This window comes from Falco punctatus (assembly GCF_963210335.1).
Source record: "Falco punctatus genome assembly, chromosome: 2".
Lineage (NCBI taxonomy): Eukaryota > Metazoa > Chordata > Aves > Falconiformes > Falconidae > Falco > Falco punctatus.
The window spans coordinates 72,969,914-72,987,742 of record NC_137581.1 but is presented as its reverse complement, the minus strand read 5'-3'; the positions used below and the strand labels follow the sequence as shown (position 1 = coordinate 72,987,742).

The 17,829-nt window shown below is 46.2% G+C and overlaps 1 protein-coding gene across 1 annotated transcript; it reads right to left on the bottom strand.

The window, feature by feature from the left end:
- Positions 1-4,218: 4,218 nt before the first annotated feature.
- Positions 4,219-17,145, bottom strand: RGN (regucalcin). The gene is made up of 7 exons (XM_080375371.1): positions 16,659-17,145; positions 16,359-16,523; positions 13,341-13,523; positions 11,844-12,059; positions 10,200-10,331; positions 5,562-5,716; positions 4,219-4,562 (listed from the first exon to the last, which is right to left on the bottom strand). The coding sequence occupies exons 2-7, from the start codon at positions 16,519-16,521 to the stop codon at positions 4,512-4,514; spliced, it is 900 nt and encodes a 299-aa protein (XP_080231497.1). The 5' UTR covers positions 16,522-16,523; positions 16,659-17,145; the 3' UTR covers positions 4,219-4,511.
- Positions 17,146-17,829: the final 684 nt, after the last annotated feature.

The following is a 17,829-nucleotide window of genomic DNA, read 5'->3' as shown; positions in this document are numbered from 1 at the left end:
ACATTTTTCCCGATTAAGCAAATAGCCGAGACAGACCTAGTATTAATCCTATCATAGTCACCATTGATCCACATTCAGAGATTAAAAAACTACAGCCTTAAGCCAGAGACTAATTCAAACATTTCTAGCAAAAAAGCTGGCAATATTTCCAAGCCAAACTCCTGCCAAGGTCACTGCATTACAAGCAAAGTGCTTGTGGGCACCCTGAGGACTCTCCTCAGCCTTCCATGGCCTCCCAGCCCAAGCTGTCAGCTCCATCTCATTTCAGCACAAACCTTCTGTCTCTGCTTGCTCTCACAGATCTTTTCACATTACTCTCTGCTTTCCTTCTTTTAAACTAAATGATAACTTTGAAGGGAGGTTCATGTAGAATAATATACTTTTTTTTTCACAGCATTTTCAGCTGCAAGACATTCAAAAGGAAAATTCTGGTTTGCAATCATTTTAACTGCTTCCATTTAAAAAGAAAATGACTGGTTCTCAAATGCAGGAGAGAAAAAAAAAAGTAATCTATTTTTCTGCAAAATACTTCCCAAAGCATTTTTTCTAAAGCAATTTCGGTGGAGAAAACCACACTTTTCAGTCAGCTCTTTTCTTCTGGTGACTTGATTGACTTCCCCACCACAGCGGCAAACCAAAACCAAGTCAGGCAAAGGGACAACACATTTGCCTCGCTGCAACTTAAAAAAAAATGTATGCCCTGCTTTCCTGGCGAGCAGCTTGTATGCCGGATCATCAATGGCACTAGGCAGGACAGCAGCCGGGAAAAACACTACCAGAGCACGTTTCTCTGATTTACTTGGGAGGCTGAAAATGCTCTGGGGACACCCCCACCACATTTAGCACCATCTCTTATTCCAACTCACTGACTTGTAGACTACCAGCAGAAGTATCACATCTCCCACCCTTGGCATGCCATTTCAACATCCCCCACGTCTACCTTTCCAGAGGTTAGCCAGTTTAGGAGAAGACACATCTCAAAGGTTTTGTGGATGCTGTTGATGAGTGGTGCAACCCCAGAGCAGCAGGTGCATGTGTTTGTTGCTAGCCAGCCAGCAATTCTTTTAATTATTTCTACAAAATAAAGAGCCTGCCCCTGCCGTGCACTTCATTTATTTCTAATGTTGCTGAGTTGCAAAGCAGAAGTTTATAGTGAAGCTGGCCAAAGGCAGCTGGTACCTCTGGCTGGTGCCTCACTGCAGTGTCTCCTTCTGGGGTGGCTTCCTCTCTCCTTTCCCACTGCTTCAGTCTCCTCTGATGCAACTCCTTCTACACCTTTTCACAGTGCCTATTTTTTATCAACATAGTGTAGTTGGGAGAGTGTATCAAGGCGTTGGCACACTGCATATATTAACGTCATATTTAAATAGTCGTATTTGTCTTCTGTTACCTACAGGCATGCGCTCAGACAGTAGCTCTGAATTTGTTCCGTGGCTTACAAATATTTAGTAAATCCATTGCTCCCCTCTTTTTTTCACAACTCCCCCAAATTACATTTGTGTTGCTTATTCCCCTTGAGAGTCCATCCCAGCTTTCAGTACTCCAGAAACCCAATTTCACATGTAATTTAATTGTCCCAATCTCTCAAAGTCATTCTTCACCTAGACAGAGTCTCCCTTTTGGAGATGACAACAGGCATGGTTAGAGTTAATGAAGACACAGTTATTAAAATCCTCAGGCAGGGAGAGGTGTAGCTACTCACCCCAGTGATATCCCACTCAACAGCGTTGTCCAAAAGTGAAGCCAAGGTTTATCTTCCTCTGGCTTTGCCCTTTTGTAGGAAGGGCCCGGTCCCTCCCTGATGCTTGAGATGGGAAGAACTGGAGCTCCTGGGCAGTCAGTGCCGCCTGCTTTTATTTCAGCAGAGCTGTTTTGCCAGCAAAGGATTACCTGAGTTTTCTCCAGCTTGGTTGGGAATAAATACGCTTCACCTATGACTATAGATTTTGGTCACGAGGGTGAAGAAACCCTTCAGGGCACAGCAGCTGCTTCTCCTGATACAGCCGTTCCTGTCACTGGGCTCTTGCTCAACCCTAATTGAAATCAGTGCAAGTCTGTGATCAAAGAGGTGAGCGCCATTAATAAGCAAGGGATTAAACAAAAGTCAGGAAGCCTTCCTAATTGAGGGAACCAGCAACTGCTCAGCTCCAGTTTGCTGGATCCGGCGCTCTGTCATGGGACTCGTCAAAATATGCTGGCAGCACCTGTTTGGGCTCCTCGGGCTGTGGCGCAGGAAGCAGCTACAGGCTCTGCACTGGAGGCTGCGGCGAGACATGCTCCCAGGACATTTCAGTTAATGTTAAAAATACAACTCTCCTGGCAGAGTTGGCTCTTCCTGCTCATGTGATGCCCGTGAAACCAGTGTAGCAAAGCCCAGCGGGTGATCTTACAGGAGGAGGAGGAGGTGGCATTTATTTACCATGTCTGCAGATGCTTATTTTACCTTCTCCTGCTGCCATGTTTACAAGCACAAAGACCTGTGCGCCTCAGACATCTGCCCAGGGCCACCCATGCACAACATGGAGGATGAGGGGCTCCAGCAGCCTCATCCTCCCTGTCTCCTGGTTGCCTCTTGACCAGCAGTGACCAACTAATCTTTGACCGGATCCTTCATGCTTGTATGAGCACTTGCTGTTACCTTTCTAGCACAGCAACAACAAAAAAGGATCAGCGGTACCTTGTGTTGTGCTGGCCATCACCCTGCTGCCATTGCAGTGGGGTGAGGGTGAGCACAGGTACAAAACCTCATGGTGTGTGCAGGAACCTCTGCAACAGGATAGCCATGGTAGAGCAGAGCTTATTTGTGTTTATGCCTATTTATTGCTTATTTGTGTTTATGCATATTCGTTTTCCACTGCATCTCTGAATGTCCATTAGCAATCAACCACAGCAGCCCTACAGCCTGCAGTTATCACCAGGTTCATGACTCCAGTGAGATCAGAGCCCTAAATTTGCCACCTTCACCATCTTCCTCAACTCATAAACCTTTCCTCTACCATGCTTTGGGATTATCTTGCAGCACGTACAGTAAATGAAGGATGGTAGACACTCAAACAAACAAGTCCTAGCTTACTTCACCACCTCATGCTCATCTTCTGCCCTGAAGCAGGGCTGCTTAAACCTCCTGCTTTTCCAGCTGCAGAGACATACATACCCCCACATGCTTTAAAGAAGGAAAACGGTGACTTGCACAGTCACCTTTCAACTCTTGGTTCAAAGCAGCACCAAGGCCTTGGTGTGGTCCAGGGGCTAGGCAGCTGTGTCACCCACTGCACACTCGAGGGGGCACAGCAGACACAAGCAGATCCAGCAGAGAAAAACTAACTCCTACAGATTTGCAGGGACACACTGGAAAACCACGCTGTACCAATTCTTGGAGCTACCTGCAGAGAACACACACAGCCACTCTTGGCCGTTGGTGGGTTACCCTCACGCAGCAGGACAGGGATGGATAGCTATTCCAAGTGCAAGTGGAGGTGCATGAACATGGGAACATGTCACAGGCCAAGAGCAAAACCTGCAGTTCACAAACCAACTGAGCTACATCACAGCTGTTTCAGCACAGACAGGCCTGAAGTTACCAGCAAAAAGGCAATCCAGTAAATAAGCTTGCCCTTTACAACAGGTGCTGTGAAGAAAGTACAATACACCTTCCATTCCGTGCACATTCGTAGAAGCTGTGGCCATTTGGGCATGTGGGCCCCTCCTGCCTCTCGGGCTGCTCTGGGGTTTAGTTCAGCAGGACATACGTGCAGGTGGTGCTTTCTTTTATACACAAAAGACCGAGGACACCTAACGCTTTCCTGTCATCACACATCTCCCTGGAACAGGGCTGAGATCTTCAGAGGATAAAAAAAAAGTATGGTTCTTGATCCTAAATGTTTGGGTTTACATTTAAGAAAATGAGTGACACAGTGACATGTATTGGGGAGAGATGATGATCAACTCCAGATGACCAGAGTTAAATTTAAGTACAACCACAGTTGAGGCCTTAAAAATGTAATGCAAAAAGGAAGCTGCAGATGCACCAGAATAGGTATTGATGCTTCAGTTGTTGAGAACATTATGGAACAAATGAAGTTCCACTTAAAGCAGCGGTAAGACCACAAATGGATATTTTATCTGAAACTTTGAAAATATGTAAAAGAGACAGTACAATTAAGCAATAAATCAATATAGCCTAAGTCGCAAATGAGACAGGAGAATAAATAATAAAAAGACATTAAAACATTATTTAATCATAAAAGAAAGTTACAATATTCAGTAGTTTATTAGGGTGAGAATCTTTTTAGCACAACAGGAAAAGTACCATCAGATATTTAATGTCATAAAGTTTAAAGGAGAAAAAAAGATCAGTTTTTTAAATTCCATGTATTTCAGTAGTTTTTCATCCTTCCCTGATGAGGTATTGTGTTACGGTTTCAAAGCAAAAAGATGCTGAGCACCAGAATATGACCTTCCAACTTGTCTTCCTTATGTCAGTCCTCTAATCCATTCTGAAGAACATATATTTAACCTGCAAATGGATACGGTGGGACTCCTTTCACCCCTAGCCCTGTTATCTATTAAAACAGAGGGAAAAAAAAAGATTAGTCCAATAATTCACCACTATCAGACACTTGCTTTTCTTTCACAACTAGACGTGCTTTAATTTAGAAAAGGACTGTGTTGTCCAACTTGACATCCTGCTATATTTTGCACACAGCAGCTCATCACAGCCAGGAACTTCAACCTACACTCTTTCTCTCAAGCTGAGTAACCTCAGGCCAGAGTCCATTCCCCAAAAGCCTCTTCTCAGATACTACTAAGCCTTAATTCTGCAGTTTACAATGTAACCTTTGGTATGCAAACATACCGAAGAGCAGGGCTTTAAAACAAAGCCCAAGGTGACAAATTTTTAAGGAGATAATTTAGTTTTAACTAACTAGAAGGTAAATAAAAGCAGATGTTTTTATTTGCCATTGATTAAGACACAAGTATTTACACATTCCTTCCATAATAGAAATATGAATAGAAAACTGAAACTGTGTTGGGAGGGTGAGAAGCAAAAAGGTGATGGCATAGAAAATTTGCAATATCAGCATTGTTACGAATTTTAAACCCAGAAGTATTTTCAAATCTCTTTTAACTTCCTTGTCCTGCAACAGGAACCAAAAATACAATCAATAGCTTAACGTACATAGCTTCCAACACAGGAAGTTCCATCTGAACATGAGGAAAAATATCTTTACTTTGAGGGTGAGGGAGCACTGGAGCAGGCTGCCCAGAGAGGTTCTGGAGTCTCCTTCTCCGGAGACATTCAGAACCCTCCCGGACGCAACTCTGCGTAACCTGCTCTGCGTGAACCTGCTTTAGCAGGGGGTTGAACTAGATGATCTCCCAAGGTCCCTTCCTACTCTGACCATTCTGTGGTATTGTGATATATATATATATATATATATGACTGATGTTCTAAGAACCACTCTTCTCCTGCTTCCCACCGGTCCAACTGGTTTGCTACCTGAAAAATGCAGAAAGGAAAAAATGACCTTCTAAAACAACAGGGAAAAGTTATCATTCACCTTGAAAATCCCACCAGCCTGTGGTTGCCGTGAAAGCCACTCTTTATCCATCCCATCACGGGCAGAAGTCACATACATTTCTGAATAATCCTTTCCTCCGAAACAGCAGGAAGTTGTCTTGTCAACAGGAAGCTTCACAGTCTGAAGTCTTTTTCCTGGAAAAAACCATACATGACGTTTCCTGTTCATCTACCCACAACAAGAAATTTAAACAAATTATTGTAAATAACTGGCGTGGAGCCAGGTGGTCCACAAAAGCAGGTACCAGGGCCGGGGAAGGTCCCATGCTGAGTTTCAGCATACCACTGAGCACTGTGACAGGGAGAAACCAGACTTCTGTAAAGTGCGTTGTTGATGTGTCATTTGACAAGTCTCAGCCTCAGTTATCACAAAAAAATCCCACCCCCAATCCTAGCCTATCCTCTAATTAAAAAGCACAGACATGTATCTGAGCTCATCACCTCAGCTGCCCGTGCAGTCAGTCAATGGAAACGGGATATAATTCTTCCCTAAAACAGGTCACATGAATTATACCCTAGACCTGCTGACTTTTCTACTTCTAACTACAAAGGAAGCCTGGAGCAAGCAGACCTCATGCAGCTCGACTGAGGTGTATCTCATGCAACACCTCCAGTGCCTGCAGTCAAGGAAGATTAATTCCTGTAAGTTTCTCCTGAAATTTCAATAGCCTTTCAAATCAAGCTTGAATAAAACAGGGATCATGGGACATATGTGAAGTTTACAAGAAACTGCTGCTACCATAAATAATACCATGCATTTATCATATCAACAAATAGCTACCGTCCTAATGACAGTAGTAAACAGATTGCCTCCAGCCTTAACCAGAAGACTGTCAAGACACCCTTACAGCAGACTTCTATAAAATTCCTCCTAATTCTGGGCAGTAAGTGCTTATACAAATCATGCCTATTTTAATTACTTACGATTGAATTTCTCTGTCTAGAAATAGGCTAAAGCACATGAATCTCCTTACAAAACGTGCAGTTTCCCTGGCCCCCCAGTTGCACGTGCAAAGGGCCTGGCCCTCTTACAGTAACTAACTGTTTAGCGATGTGTTGAAATAGCAGGGAAGTAACTTTGATGCTGGGAACTCTACAAGGATAAAGAAAAAGTGGAAAGTTTGGCCCACATAAGACCTATGAGAAGTTCTCGGTCAACTTCAGAGTGGGGCACCATTTCCCAGGAGGTGTTTTACCAAAGCAGGCACCTGTCTTTAAAAGCTGTTGCCTCACTCAACAAGCTGTGCCTTGGTCCCTTACAATGACATAGCAGCACTGCAATGAACTGACAAAAGCACAGACCAAATGGCTCCACCTGTACTACAACACTAAGTAGATCATAAGCACAGGTAAAAGCAGGGCCACATTATTAAGCCATTGGTGCAGTCCTGGTACAATTTTGGCCCACCTAGTTGGGTAAGCTGCTCCCCAGACACAGTCTGGGCTTTGATTTGGTGTGGGAAGACAGCCTGGTCGTACAAAATAAGCTATGAGATGCCTGTGGTGCAGGACTAAAGGGTATTGCCTGATCTGTTTTACCTGCTAGTATGGACATAAGCAGTACATCCAGAATACAGCACCAAGGGGGAGGAGCGGAACTGTCTTTGCTTCTGACAACCCTGACATGAGGGCTGGATACTTTTAAACTCTCTTTTAATCCCAAAATAAATAAAAGAAAAGAGCAAGTGAGCAGTGGTGAAAGAGCCTCTTGTATGTAACAGTCTGGAAAAGCTGAGTACTCTGGGATTCCTGATGCTGTATAATAAGCTTATTTGGCACACATTTTGACCCACAATGGCCAAAGGAAAAATCAAATTCAAATTAAGAAAGAAATAAAACCCACTGTAATAGTGTTTAGATTGTCAGAGATTATTTGCACGTCTGGTTAACTTTTTTTTTTCCCCTGAGAAGACCGTATTTTTCAAATTATCTAGAAAATTGGGACAGAAGTCCTGTCTGCTGCCTGGCAGTAACAAGGACCAGTATGAATCTCAAGGCAACGCTCCTGCCAGCTTGCTCTAGCAACACTTCGTGGTTATCCGGTCAGCTGGCAGTGGAAGGATTACATGGTGGCTTATAAAATGCTTCAGAGGACACCCCTGAAATTGGCTGACACCAAGTCTGGGAGAAAATGAGTGGGAAGGGCATTCAAAAGGAAAACACATGCACTCTAGAAGAGGCATGAGCCCCAAAGACAAGGGGAGAGACCCTGAGTGCACTTGCATTACAAAGCTCTGAGATGAGCAAGGTCTTCCTGGAGATGTAAGCAAATCTGCACCTGCATGCTCTAAAATCTACCTGAAGTATTCATCTATGCTTGACATCTATAGAAACTTAGCAAATCTTTTAGACCCTATACAATCAAAGGATATAAAAATACATTCATTAAGGAAGAATTGGAAAATATTTAATTCCTAATAAAAAACCACAAGTGCATAAAACTAGCAGGTCAGTAAGTCAAGACTTGGCAACATACAAGTTAGACATCTCTTCCAAGCCCTTTGCAAACCTGGCGGGATCAGTCATCACAGCCTTCCCCTGCAGCACACCCTGAATCTAAAGGCAGCAGCTATCTAGGCTAAAGAAGCCCAGACCTGAATAATCACTTCACCCTGAACCTCAGAACCTTCACTTAGAAAAGACACCAAACAGATGTCCTCACCCATCCTGCTAAAAACACAACCCAGGCTTTGCTATCACTGAAACCTGAAAACTCCTCCTGTGCTATCACTGAAACCTGAAAACTCCTCCTGTGCTTTAGGTGAGCTCTTATCAGTGGATGTATCTGCAACTGTCTGGCAGTCATTCAAGCCACACTTAACAGGTATGTGCATTAAAAGAGAGGCTTTCATGGAGTTCTCAAACCTGACTGGGTTATCTCCCCAAACAGTTGCTATTTGCTCAGAATTCAGCGAATTGCAGATCTTAGATGATATTACTTTAAAATGATAACACAGAGAGGGCAGATAAACATGAGATGTTCAAAAAGAAGGTGGCTTCTTTTGCTGCGAAACTTCTTACTACCGTTTGTTGTGAGTGCTAGGAGTTTTATGTGGGCAAGAGGAGACGGAACAGATTCACAGAAAAGAAATAACTGGCACCTCCTGATACATTGAAATCACATCCAGCTTTGAAAGACCCTTATCTGAGCATAGTTAAGAGACTGGAAGTGCATTAGGGATAGCTGCTCTGCTGTCAGTATTCTCAGTCCCACTATGGATCTGCTTATGGACACTATTCCCTTTACCTTTCCCTTAAAAAAAACTCCAAAAGGAGGTGGAAAGGGAAAACAAGGGAAAAAAGGAAGGTGAAGGCCAAGGAGGGAAAAGGTGGAAATAGTGAACCAGAGAGGAAAAAAATGGTAGAGTCCACTGCTCCAGGAGGGTATTCAAAGGGCTGGTGGAGGTCACCAAGGAGTGCTCTGCCCACCAAAGCGGAAGGATGTGGGACCAGAAACAGATCCCAGAGCTGCTGGGACCTCCCAGCTGGATTTTCCTCCTCCTAGGGTTGGGGTGCAGACTCTGCAGGACAAGAAAAAATCCTGCAGGTTGGCAAGATCTTGGATGCATACAAATCAAAAGGTGAGGGGGAAAGCACAGCCTGAGCCAAGAGGTCCCACCAGAGTCAGAAGAGAGGCTGCAGCCTGACCTGCCAGGTGCCCAAGTGTGCCAGGGTCCGCTGTGCACTGTAGAGGGGGCATGCGCCAAGGGACACTGGCATCCCTGAACCTGCAGCCCCACAAACCCCCAAGACTTCTGTGTTTGGGCTGGACCTGGGTTCAAGAGACCCCAGATGCAACCCAGTGCGGTTACTCCTATGCTGCATTATGCAAACCTGTGCTGTCTGGGATCTGTCAAAATCACGCTCCCATTCTCACCCACTGGCCCCTTGCAGACAGTGTGGCTCAGTCTCCCTGAAGTCCTTTACACCTTTTTTTTCACCCACACTAAATCGTGCTTGGCAGACCACCAAAGTGCAAATGAGAGTAGCAATGAACAAAAGGCTCAGACAATGGGCACACCCAAGACATTACTGTGGGAATGATAAAATGCTGTGGAATTCATTAAATATTTTTTATTATTTCAATTGCAAAACTTATCATGCAAATAATTTTCAGCAAAAAAATGTTGTTAGCATCAGTGTCACGTGAGACTTGTGTTAACCTCAGTAGGCTGCCCAAAATAATACACTATGCTGAAGAAACAAGGCCAAAAAAATAGTTTAAGTCATCTTTGCTGTTTCATGGCTTATTCATTCTCATCTACATCATTTATCAATGACGTAAACACTGATCTTAAGTTTGGAGGATGCAAGAGGATGCTAAGTCAAACAACTCACAAGTATAATGGTAATCTCATCAGCAACTTTACCTTTTCCAACACAACAGAGGCTGGGAACAAAGGGCACTTATTTACAAAGCCAACTTCTGAGAGCAGAGACTTGTAATTGTTTAAATAAACAAATAAATAAAGAGTAGTGTTTTAAGAAGGTTAAATATACCATTTCTGTGAGGTGCAAAAAACCCACCTCTCATTCTTTGCTTTCTTTCTTCTTTTTTTTTTTTTTTTTTAGATAAAAATAAACACAAAATTCCAGTCCACTTTTTGCAAGGACCTACCTGTCTCAGGGTCAAGGCGAATTACTCTCCCACCATCATAACAAGCTACCCAGAGTTTGCCTTCTGTATCAATGCACATCCCATCAGGAATGCTTTCCTCTTTTTCCAGTTTGTATATACTCCTACGGTTGCCTGCAGGGCAGAAAAATCACAACAAAACTGAGTGAGACAATTGTTAAAATTTTTATCAGTCACATTCCAGCAGTTATTTGTACTATTATTCTCAAAATCTGTGCTGAAGTCCTGAGCTTTTTCATATGAAAGAAATAGATCATGCCTGCTGCCCTGTTTGTTTCCCCGAGACAGTTTTTTCTCAGCGTGAAAGCCCGGGGATGAGTTTCTATCCATTGAAAGTATCATCCTTTTTCTAGTGCACTGCTTATGCTCCCTACTTACAATATTAAATGAATAACAGAATAAATTAATGTTACAGATACATATTCAGAAAATTAATTACTTGTTCTAAAAGCAGTTTGGATCATTTCAAGTATGGGTCACTTCCAGTACAGAACTGGGGACTTTTCAAACAGGCTGCTGGAACGTGCCAATAATCACTATTCTAACACAAAACTGACCTTCAGATACATAAACTGAGAGTTTATATAAACACAGAGTTAGGGAAAGCATCAACTTCAAAGGCATACTGTCAACCTAAAACCAAACAACTCTATCTGAACTTTTATCCACTGTTATTAAAGAAAATTAAAACAAACTTTCCAACATTGTTTATTTTACGCTCTGACAACTTCAATGTTTCTCATATGTAGCAATATTTTAAATGAGTTTCCCTTGTGCTCCTGGGGATTGTCAGATTGCCCACAGAAAGAGAGCAAGCCAGCGTGGGTGAGAGAGAGGAGAACCACACTATTTACTAAAGAAAAAATCACTTGTAAGTCACAGCAGAGAGACATTGGGGGACAAGATACTACGCCTAAAGTGAGTTCAAATTCACGGTTTTAAAACTAAATCCCAAATTGGCAGGGTTCTTTTAAAGCAAAAGCAAAAAGCAGTCCATGTCCTCAAAAGCAAATTATTAGTCCAAGTCACTGGAATTGTTCTTTTGCCCAAGCCTGTAGAAGGCCTTAAGGGATTGTGTTGTTTTGTTTTAAATAAATGAAGGAAGAAGTTTTGAGTTACTGCTTTCCAGCTGTTCTTCATCTCTGTTTGCAGAATCTTCATCTAAGAGCTTATATTTCAAAACACAAAACAGAGTGAAAAAAAATCTGAAGAAGCTCTCCGAGGTTTTGCACAAGACTAAAAGCTTTGTGTTATACTGCCTATACTATCAGTAATAAGAAACATGCAGCCACAGAAACATACAAGCCATACAAGAAACACTCTGCCCTTTTTGCACAGGCAGATCAGATACGCGTTGTGTTTAGTAACAGTCGTCCAGATTACTACTTAAACTCTGCCACACAATTTAAATACTTTATAGTATTACCAACAGCCTCTGCATAGTTCAAGCTAGGAGCCTATGCAGGCACGGACAGATGTTAATATGGCTCCTGTTGTTTTGTTCTAAGGAGGCTTCTGAAGAAGCACTCCCAAAGCTCCAATCACCTCTGCATAACAACCAGAATGGAAGCAAACATCACAATCTTTAGGCACAAACAATTATTTTGGAATACAGCCAATTCATACCAATTTTTCCAGTTTGGAGGTCATAATCAAATGCATCCACTGAGTAGGACAAGCTGTCAATGTAGAAGAAGGTTTTGTGATCCAGTGACCAGTCCAACCCATTAGAAATGTCCACCTGGCTGAAGTGCTTCACCACTGAGAGGTCAGAGAAAAGTGTATACAGAGAGCCCTGGCGTCTTTCCAGCACGGCAGGTCGAATCTCCTCAGCCATCGTACCTGTGCAGAGCCAGAGGGAACAAAGCAGGTTCAGAGTGAATGGGCTCTCCTCCAGGTTTGGTGGCAGCCCCTTGCTAGGATGATGACTGCACTGCCAAAGTAGAAGGGAGCAGTGCAGGGGCTTCAGAAGTTTGGGGAAGAAACTGAGTTAAAAGCAAAACAGAAAGGCAGATTTCAAAAGTGTTTGCTTTTAGCAGATGAAAAAACACATCCTTTGGGTTTTTGTTGAACTGTGGCAAAAACAGTATGCAGCAGGACTTCTGCAGAGCTTTTTATTCAGTCATTCAAATATGAAGAAGGGTGTGGTCAGCACTTAACTTCCCACAAATCTTAACATCTTGTATAGCAGAGAGACTGGGAAAAAAAATCCTCATCCCTCAGGATGATGAGTCTTACTAAAGCCCCTTCAAAAACAAACTCACCTTTGTGGCTCGAAGTTGGCAGCTGATACTTGCTCTTTGAGAGACTTGGTAAATGCAAATTAAAGAAAGCCTGCAGACCCAGTCGCACAGCAGATGCACAGAACAATGTTTTAAATAACAGGACAGGATCACGGGACAGCTAGGGCTGGAGGGCACCTCTGGAGATCCACCAGGTGCACCCCCTGCTCAGGAGCAGGTTTAGCCGCTGCAGGTTGCTCAGGGCACTGCCATGTCTTGAAGGTCTCCACAGACGGAAACTCCACAGCCTCTCTGGACAACCTGTTCCACTGTGTGATCATCCTCACTAAAAGAGTTCTCTTACATTTAAGCAAAATTTCCTGAGTTCAGTTTGTGCCCACTGCCTCTGGTTCTGTCACTGGGCACCACTAAGCAGCTCTGCCTTCTCTACCCAACCACACTGCCCCCCCATCAGCTACTTACACACACGGGGGCAAGATCCCCTGAGCCTTCTCTTCTCCAGGCTGAACAGTCACATATTTTTTAGCAATACCATCTACAAATTCTGATTTATTAAGAACAAAACCCACAATGTCATAAATTTCTTACTGGAAAAGTATTTTTTATTGGCACTCTGCCAGCATTCAGACTACGCGTGCCAACAGGGATGAGGCAAGACTGCTTAGGCTGGCTCTAAACAGTGGGCCTCAATCGCCCTGATGAGACGGTGTCCAGGTGATACATGTAGATTTGTAAATGGGATTAGACACTGCTTGAAGACAACAACAAAAAAATATCCCCACCATTTAACTATGAACAAACACTTGCCACATCTGCAGCTGATCACTGCATCCTGTCACCAAAACCTAATGGAGCAGTGGAAGCAACTCCCACAGCATACCTGCAAAATACCTCCCTGCAGGGTCCACTTTCCCATCATTGAATCGGTTGTTTGGTTTATCCTTGTCCACGTGAGTAATGGTGGTTACCAGCTGCTCTTCCCATTTCAAAGCAGCAAATCTGGTTCCCAGGGTGATGACATAATCCCCTGATTTCCGGAGAGCCACAGAGCTCACAGGAGCATCTAGAAACAAGGTGAAATGGAAAAGAGGATTCTTTCATGTGAAGAGGGCATACTTAATGCATACAGAAAGCTGCTATGAAGAGAATCACCAGTTTGGGACATATAAACTCAGGGAACTTTACCAGCACCTGGTTCTACTAGATGCTTAAAAATACCCCACAAACAAACATAAAATGGGGTACTGATATGGGCATGTGTGCTTTTTACAACAGTTTGCTGTGTGGGTTCCCCCCTCCCCAAGGGAAAAATCAATTGCCACTAGAGCTCTGGTGCAACTGTTTGTTTAGCACAGCTCCTGGGTAAATCTGCCCTACCATGGCCGTTCAGTCATAACTCACGGAGACAAGAGTATCTCTGCAGTGGGACAGGTCACATACCCCCTGGCACCACACTGCTGTGCAGTTCCAACATGCCTCCAGCAGCACCAAAAACACACCAAGGAGTGACAGAGCTTTCCAAGAGGTAGAGTAAAACAGATTAGTAAATGCTCCACGGTTAGTTGACACTCATTTGAGCTATTATGCAGTAAAACCTCAACTGCAGGTTATTATAAAGGACTTGGTAAAAAAACCGGATAAATGAGTGAGAAGATAACATTTATGTTAAAGCCTACAATCAGATGCAATATAAGGAATAATAACTTTAAATATGGCAATAAAGTCTGCCATAATATTTAATATGCATGGGACTAATCGCCGACTTTCTAATTTAAAAATAAAACATTTTTTGTATTTATAGTTTTGCAGAGGTATAATTAGGCCATAGTTTCACAAACACTTATAACCGCCACCACTGCTGCCAAGAGAAATCTGCTCCCTTCTGCCTGCTTGCTCTTGGCTCAGGATGCCCCTTCCCTTTACAGCCCCAGCTGTGACCACACCAGAAATCTGAATGCTATTTGGCCCCAACACCCAAGATGCACACCTGAATGCAAGCTCAGCTCTAGAAATTCCTTCACCTAGAGGCATGTGACCGCACTGCTGAAGCTGCTGGCGGTCTGGGCTCATCTACCCTGGGCGAGTGGGTGCCGCTTCTCCTTCCCACGCCAGCACAGAGGTCAGCAGCATGCCCTCAGCCGTGCGTGGCACCTGCCAAAGGAAGTCATTCTGCTGCTCTTCCAAATGCCAGTAACCGAACCAATAAAAGCACTTTTCAGCCTGCAGCAGCCCCAGGGGCTTGGCCTGCAGAGCATGGGAATGCAACTCCCAGTCTGCTCTCCAGCAAAACACCTGGGGCCACAGCCCACAGGAGCCCTTCCACCTGAGCAGCCCCAGGGCCGGCCTCCCTCCCTCCCCCATGCCCAGCAGCCTGTATGCCCCTACCTGGTTGTCTCTGGAGGTGTTGCGCCCCCCCCCCCCCCCCACGTGCCCCTACAGCCACAAGAACAGCCCCATTCCTTGACAAAGTGCCCCAGGGGGAAGGGATGTATCAGGCGAGCGAGACAGACACAGCCACCCTACTGTTCACTGCACACAAGTGAGCCAAAAGGCCCTTGTACCCAGCTCAGTCTGGGGCCACCCAAGGGGCTTCGTTAAGCTGCATCCACAGGAATTGATTTACTTGCGACACCACGTTATGCCAAACAGAGAACACTGACCACAAGGTCTCCGCCCTGGGCACCGTTACGTATGTAGTGCTGTTTTCCCTGTGGAGTCGAAAAGGGCATTTGAAGTTGTTGCAGAGTGTGGGGCTGCTGTAATTCTCTATAAGCTTCAGTAATGAATAATTTCTCAGTTTCCACTTTGGACGTTAACCTGCTGTTTTAATCACATGGCACTCTTCGGGTGTTTGAGGTCTTTTGGCCTTTTAATCATGCTACACCCAAAGGCACAGCTATTAATTGTAACTATTTTATTACTAAACAGAGGAAACAGAAGAAAGTAGGAGGGAAAAAAAAAAAAAAAAAAAAGTAGCTACTTCAGTTACTACCCCTTCTCCATCTCCAGACAGGCCACATGTAAAAGACTACACCTTTGAAGGTAGGTCTGAGCTGGGGGAAGAGGCAGGGAGCACACATTCCCTCGGCTAAGGTCAGAGGAAGTAAGTTTGGGAAGCTGTATTTCCAAAATTACTTTCAGGCCTTCTCTCATCTTAGAACTGGTAACTACAGTAATTCTAAGGGCAGATAAGCCCAAATCAACTTTTTTGAATGTGAACATCTTATGGGTGGACAAAAGTGATTTTCATCAAGTATTACTGAACATGAAGAAGTAATAAATACAAGTACTTAAACCAATTAAGGAGCTGTCTTCAGACAGACAAATATTTATACTATCACATCCAGAAGTGAATCCGCAACTCCTTTAGAAAAGTTCCTTCTTAGAGTTAGCACTTCCTTCCTGGAACAAATACCTAAACTATATTAAGTTAACTCCAGCTGGTGACACTGTTACCTTAAAAAAATATCATCTTCTTAAATCGTTATGGGCCAACTTCATCTAATAAAATGTTACCGGCATTACTCATTCACATCGGTAACAAAACTCCCACAGGCATCAACAGCAGAACTTTACCTTTGGGACAACGCGGGAACAAAAGAACGCGAGTTGCGAACAACTCAGAGGGAAGGGAAGCAGGTCAAACGTAACCCGGTAAAACAGAATATTAAGTCCTCGGCACGAAGCCTGGCCAGTGCCCAGCGTCTGTGCGCAGCGCAAGCCCTAGCGTCCTCCTCGGCCTAGGAAGGTCGCGGTTAGGGAACGGTCTCCAGCAGACGAGCACCATGCCGCTGCTGAGGGGCGTAGCCCCAGCACCCAGAGGAGCCGTGCCCGTGCCCCCGGGAGGCCGGACCCCGCCGGGGGCACAGCCGGACCCCGCCGCGGTGCCGGTCCTTACCCACGGCGACCGCCTGCGCCCGCCGGCTGAGCGCGCTCCAGCGGCACACCCGCCGGCCCGCGATGTCCACGCACAGCAGCGCGTCCTCCTTCTCGTCCCACACCGGCGACTCCCCGATCCCGTAGCCCTCGCTGACAACACACTCGATCTTAATGGACGACATGCCTGTAGAGAAAACCGTGCCGGCTGGGCGGGCGCCTGTCCAGAGCCAGCGCGTACACCGCCAGCCCCCGGGTCTCGGCACCGACGGCCGGTCTGCGGCCGCTCCGGAGCCGCGTTTCCAGCCTAGCGGGGTTTTACCCGTGCGGAGCGTTGGGCAGCGGAGCCTGTCGGTGCTGCTGCTGCCCGCCGCCCGCTTCCCGCTGCCTAACGACCCCCACCGTCCGGCGGCGGGTGGCCGTCCCCCGGCAAGGAGCACGGCCCGGCGCGGAGGCGGGAGGGCGCCTGGGGCCGGCCCGGCGCCCCCGGGGGGCTCGCACCGCTGTCATGCCGGTGACACGGCGCATTCGTGAAGGAAAGGGGGGGGGGGGGGTGGGTGTCTTAGGGAAGGTGATAAAAGAAAGAGAAAAAAGAGAAAAAATAAATCCGGGGGTGTGGGCGGCCGCCGGGAGGGAAAGGCCGGTCCCCGCACGCCCGGCTGCTCAGGCGCACCTCCCGCGGCGGCGGCATTGCTGCCGTGCCTGGGCCGGTGTAACTTAAGACACTCGCGTGTGTGTATGCGTGTGTGTGTATATATATACATTCACACACACACACACACACACAAGAGAAAAGAGAAATGTTAGAACTCCCACCCCCTACAGGCCCTACCCGTTCCCAGCAGCGCACCCGCAGCTCCCGGCCCGCCGCCGCCGCCGCTCTTATATGCGGGGAGGCGCCGCGCCGCGGGGCTGGGGGCTGGCGGCGGCCCGGCCGTGGGTGCCCCCGCCAGGGGCCGGCCCCTCGCCCTGCCCTGCCCGGCCCTGCCCGGCGGGGGCGGCCATCTTGAGGCCCTCGGCGCCAGTGCCGGGAGGCCGGCGCGGGTGGCGGGTGGCAGCGGTTGCTGGGGCCGGGGTGGCTCGGCTGCCCCGCCAAGAGCTGCGGGGGGAGGACGAGGGAGCGGGGGGCTCTCTCCGGTGCGGCCCGGTTTCCCGCTCCCCGCAGAGGCCGATTACCGAAAGGCTGGTTCTTGTGTGCCGCCTTGCTGTGGTTCAGGCGTTTGCTGGGCCTTGGCCCCAACTTCCAGCGCCGGGCATCTTTCTCCACAGCTCCTGCAGCGTTGCCCTGCTTATCCAGAAATCCAGGGCCTTCAGCATGCCGTGCCCTCTTTTGCTCCCCTTGCTGTAAAGCCTCAAAAACTTCCAAAAGCGTGAGGCAAAGAGCTAACATCAACATCTCCGCATGCAGTTCTCCATTGCACCTTCCTGCCTCTGTGTGCTGTGGCCGCTGCAGCTCCCCGGCCTCCAGTCATAAAGCAAGGGCAGCTTGTAAA

Coding starts and splice junctions, on each gene's coding strand:
- RGN (XM_080375371.1), bottom strand. CDS start 16,521: ATGTCGTCCATTAAGATCGAGTGTGTTGTCAGCGAGGGCTACGGGATC. Junction 12,060..13,340: donor TGCAGGGAGGTATTTTGCAG/GTATGCTGTGGG, acceptor GGCTCTGCACAG/GTACGATGGCTGAGGAGATT. Junction 4,563..5,561: donor AGGCTGGTGGGATTTTCAAG/GTGAATGATAAC, acceptor CTGTTTTAATAG/ATAACAGGGCTAGGGGTGAA.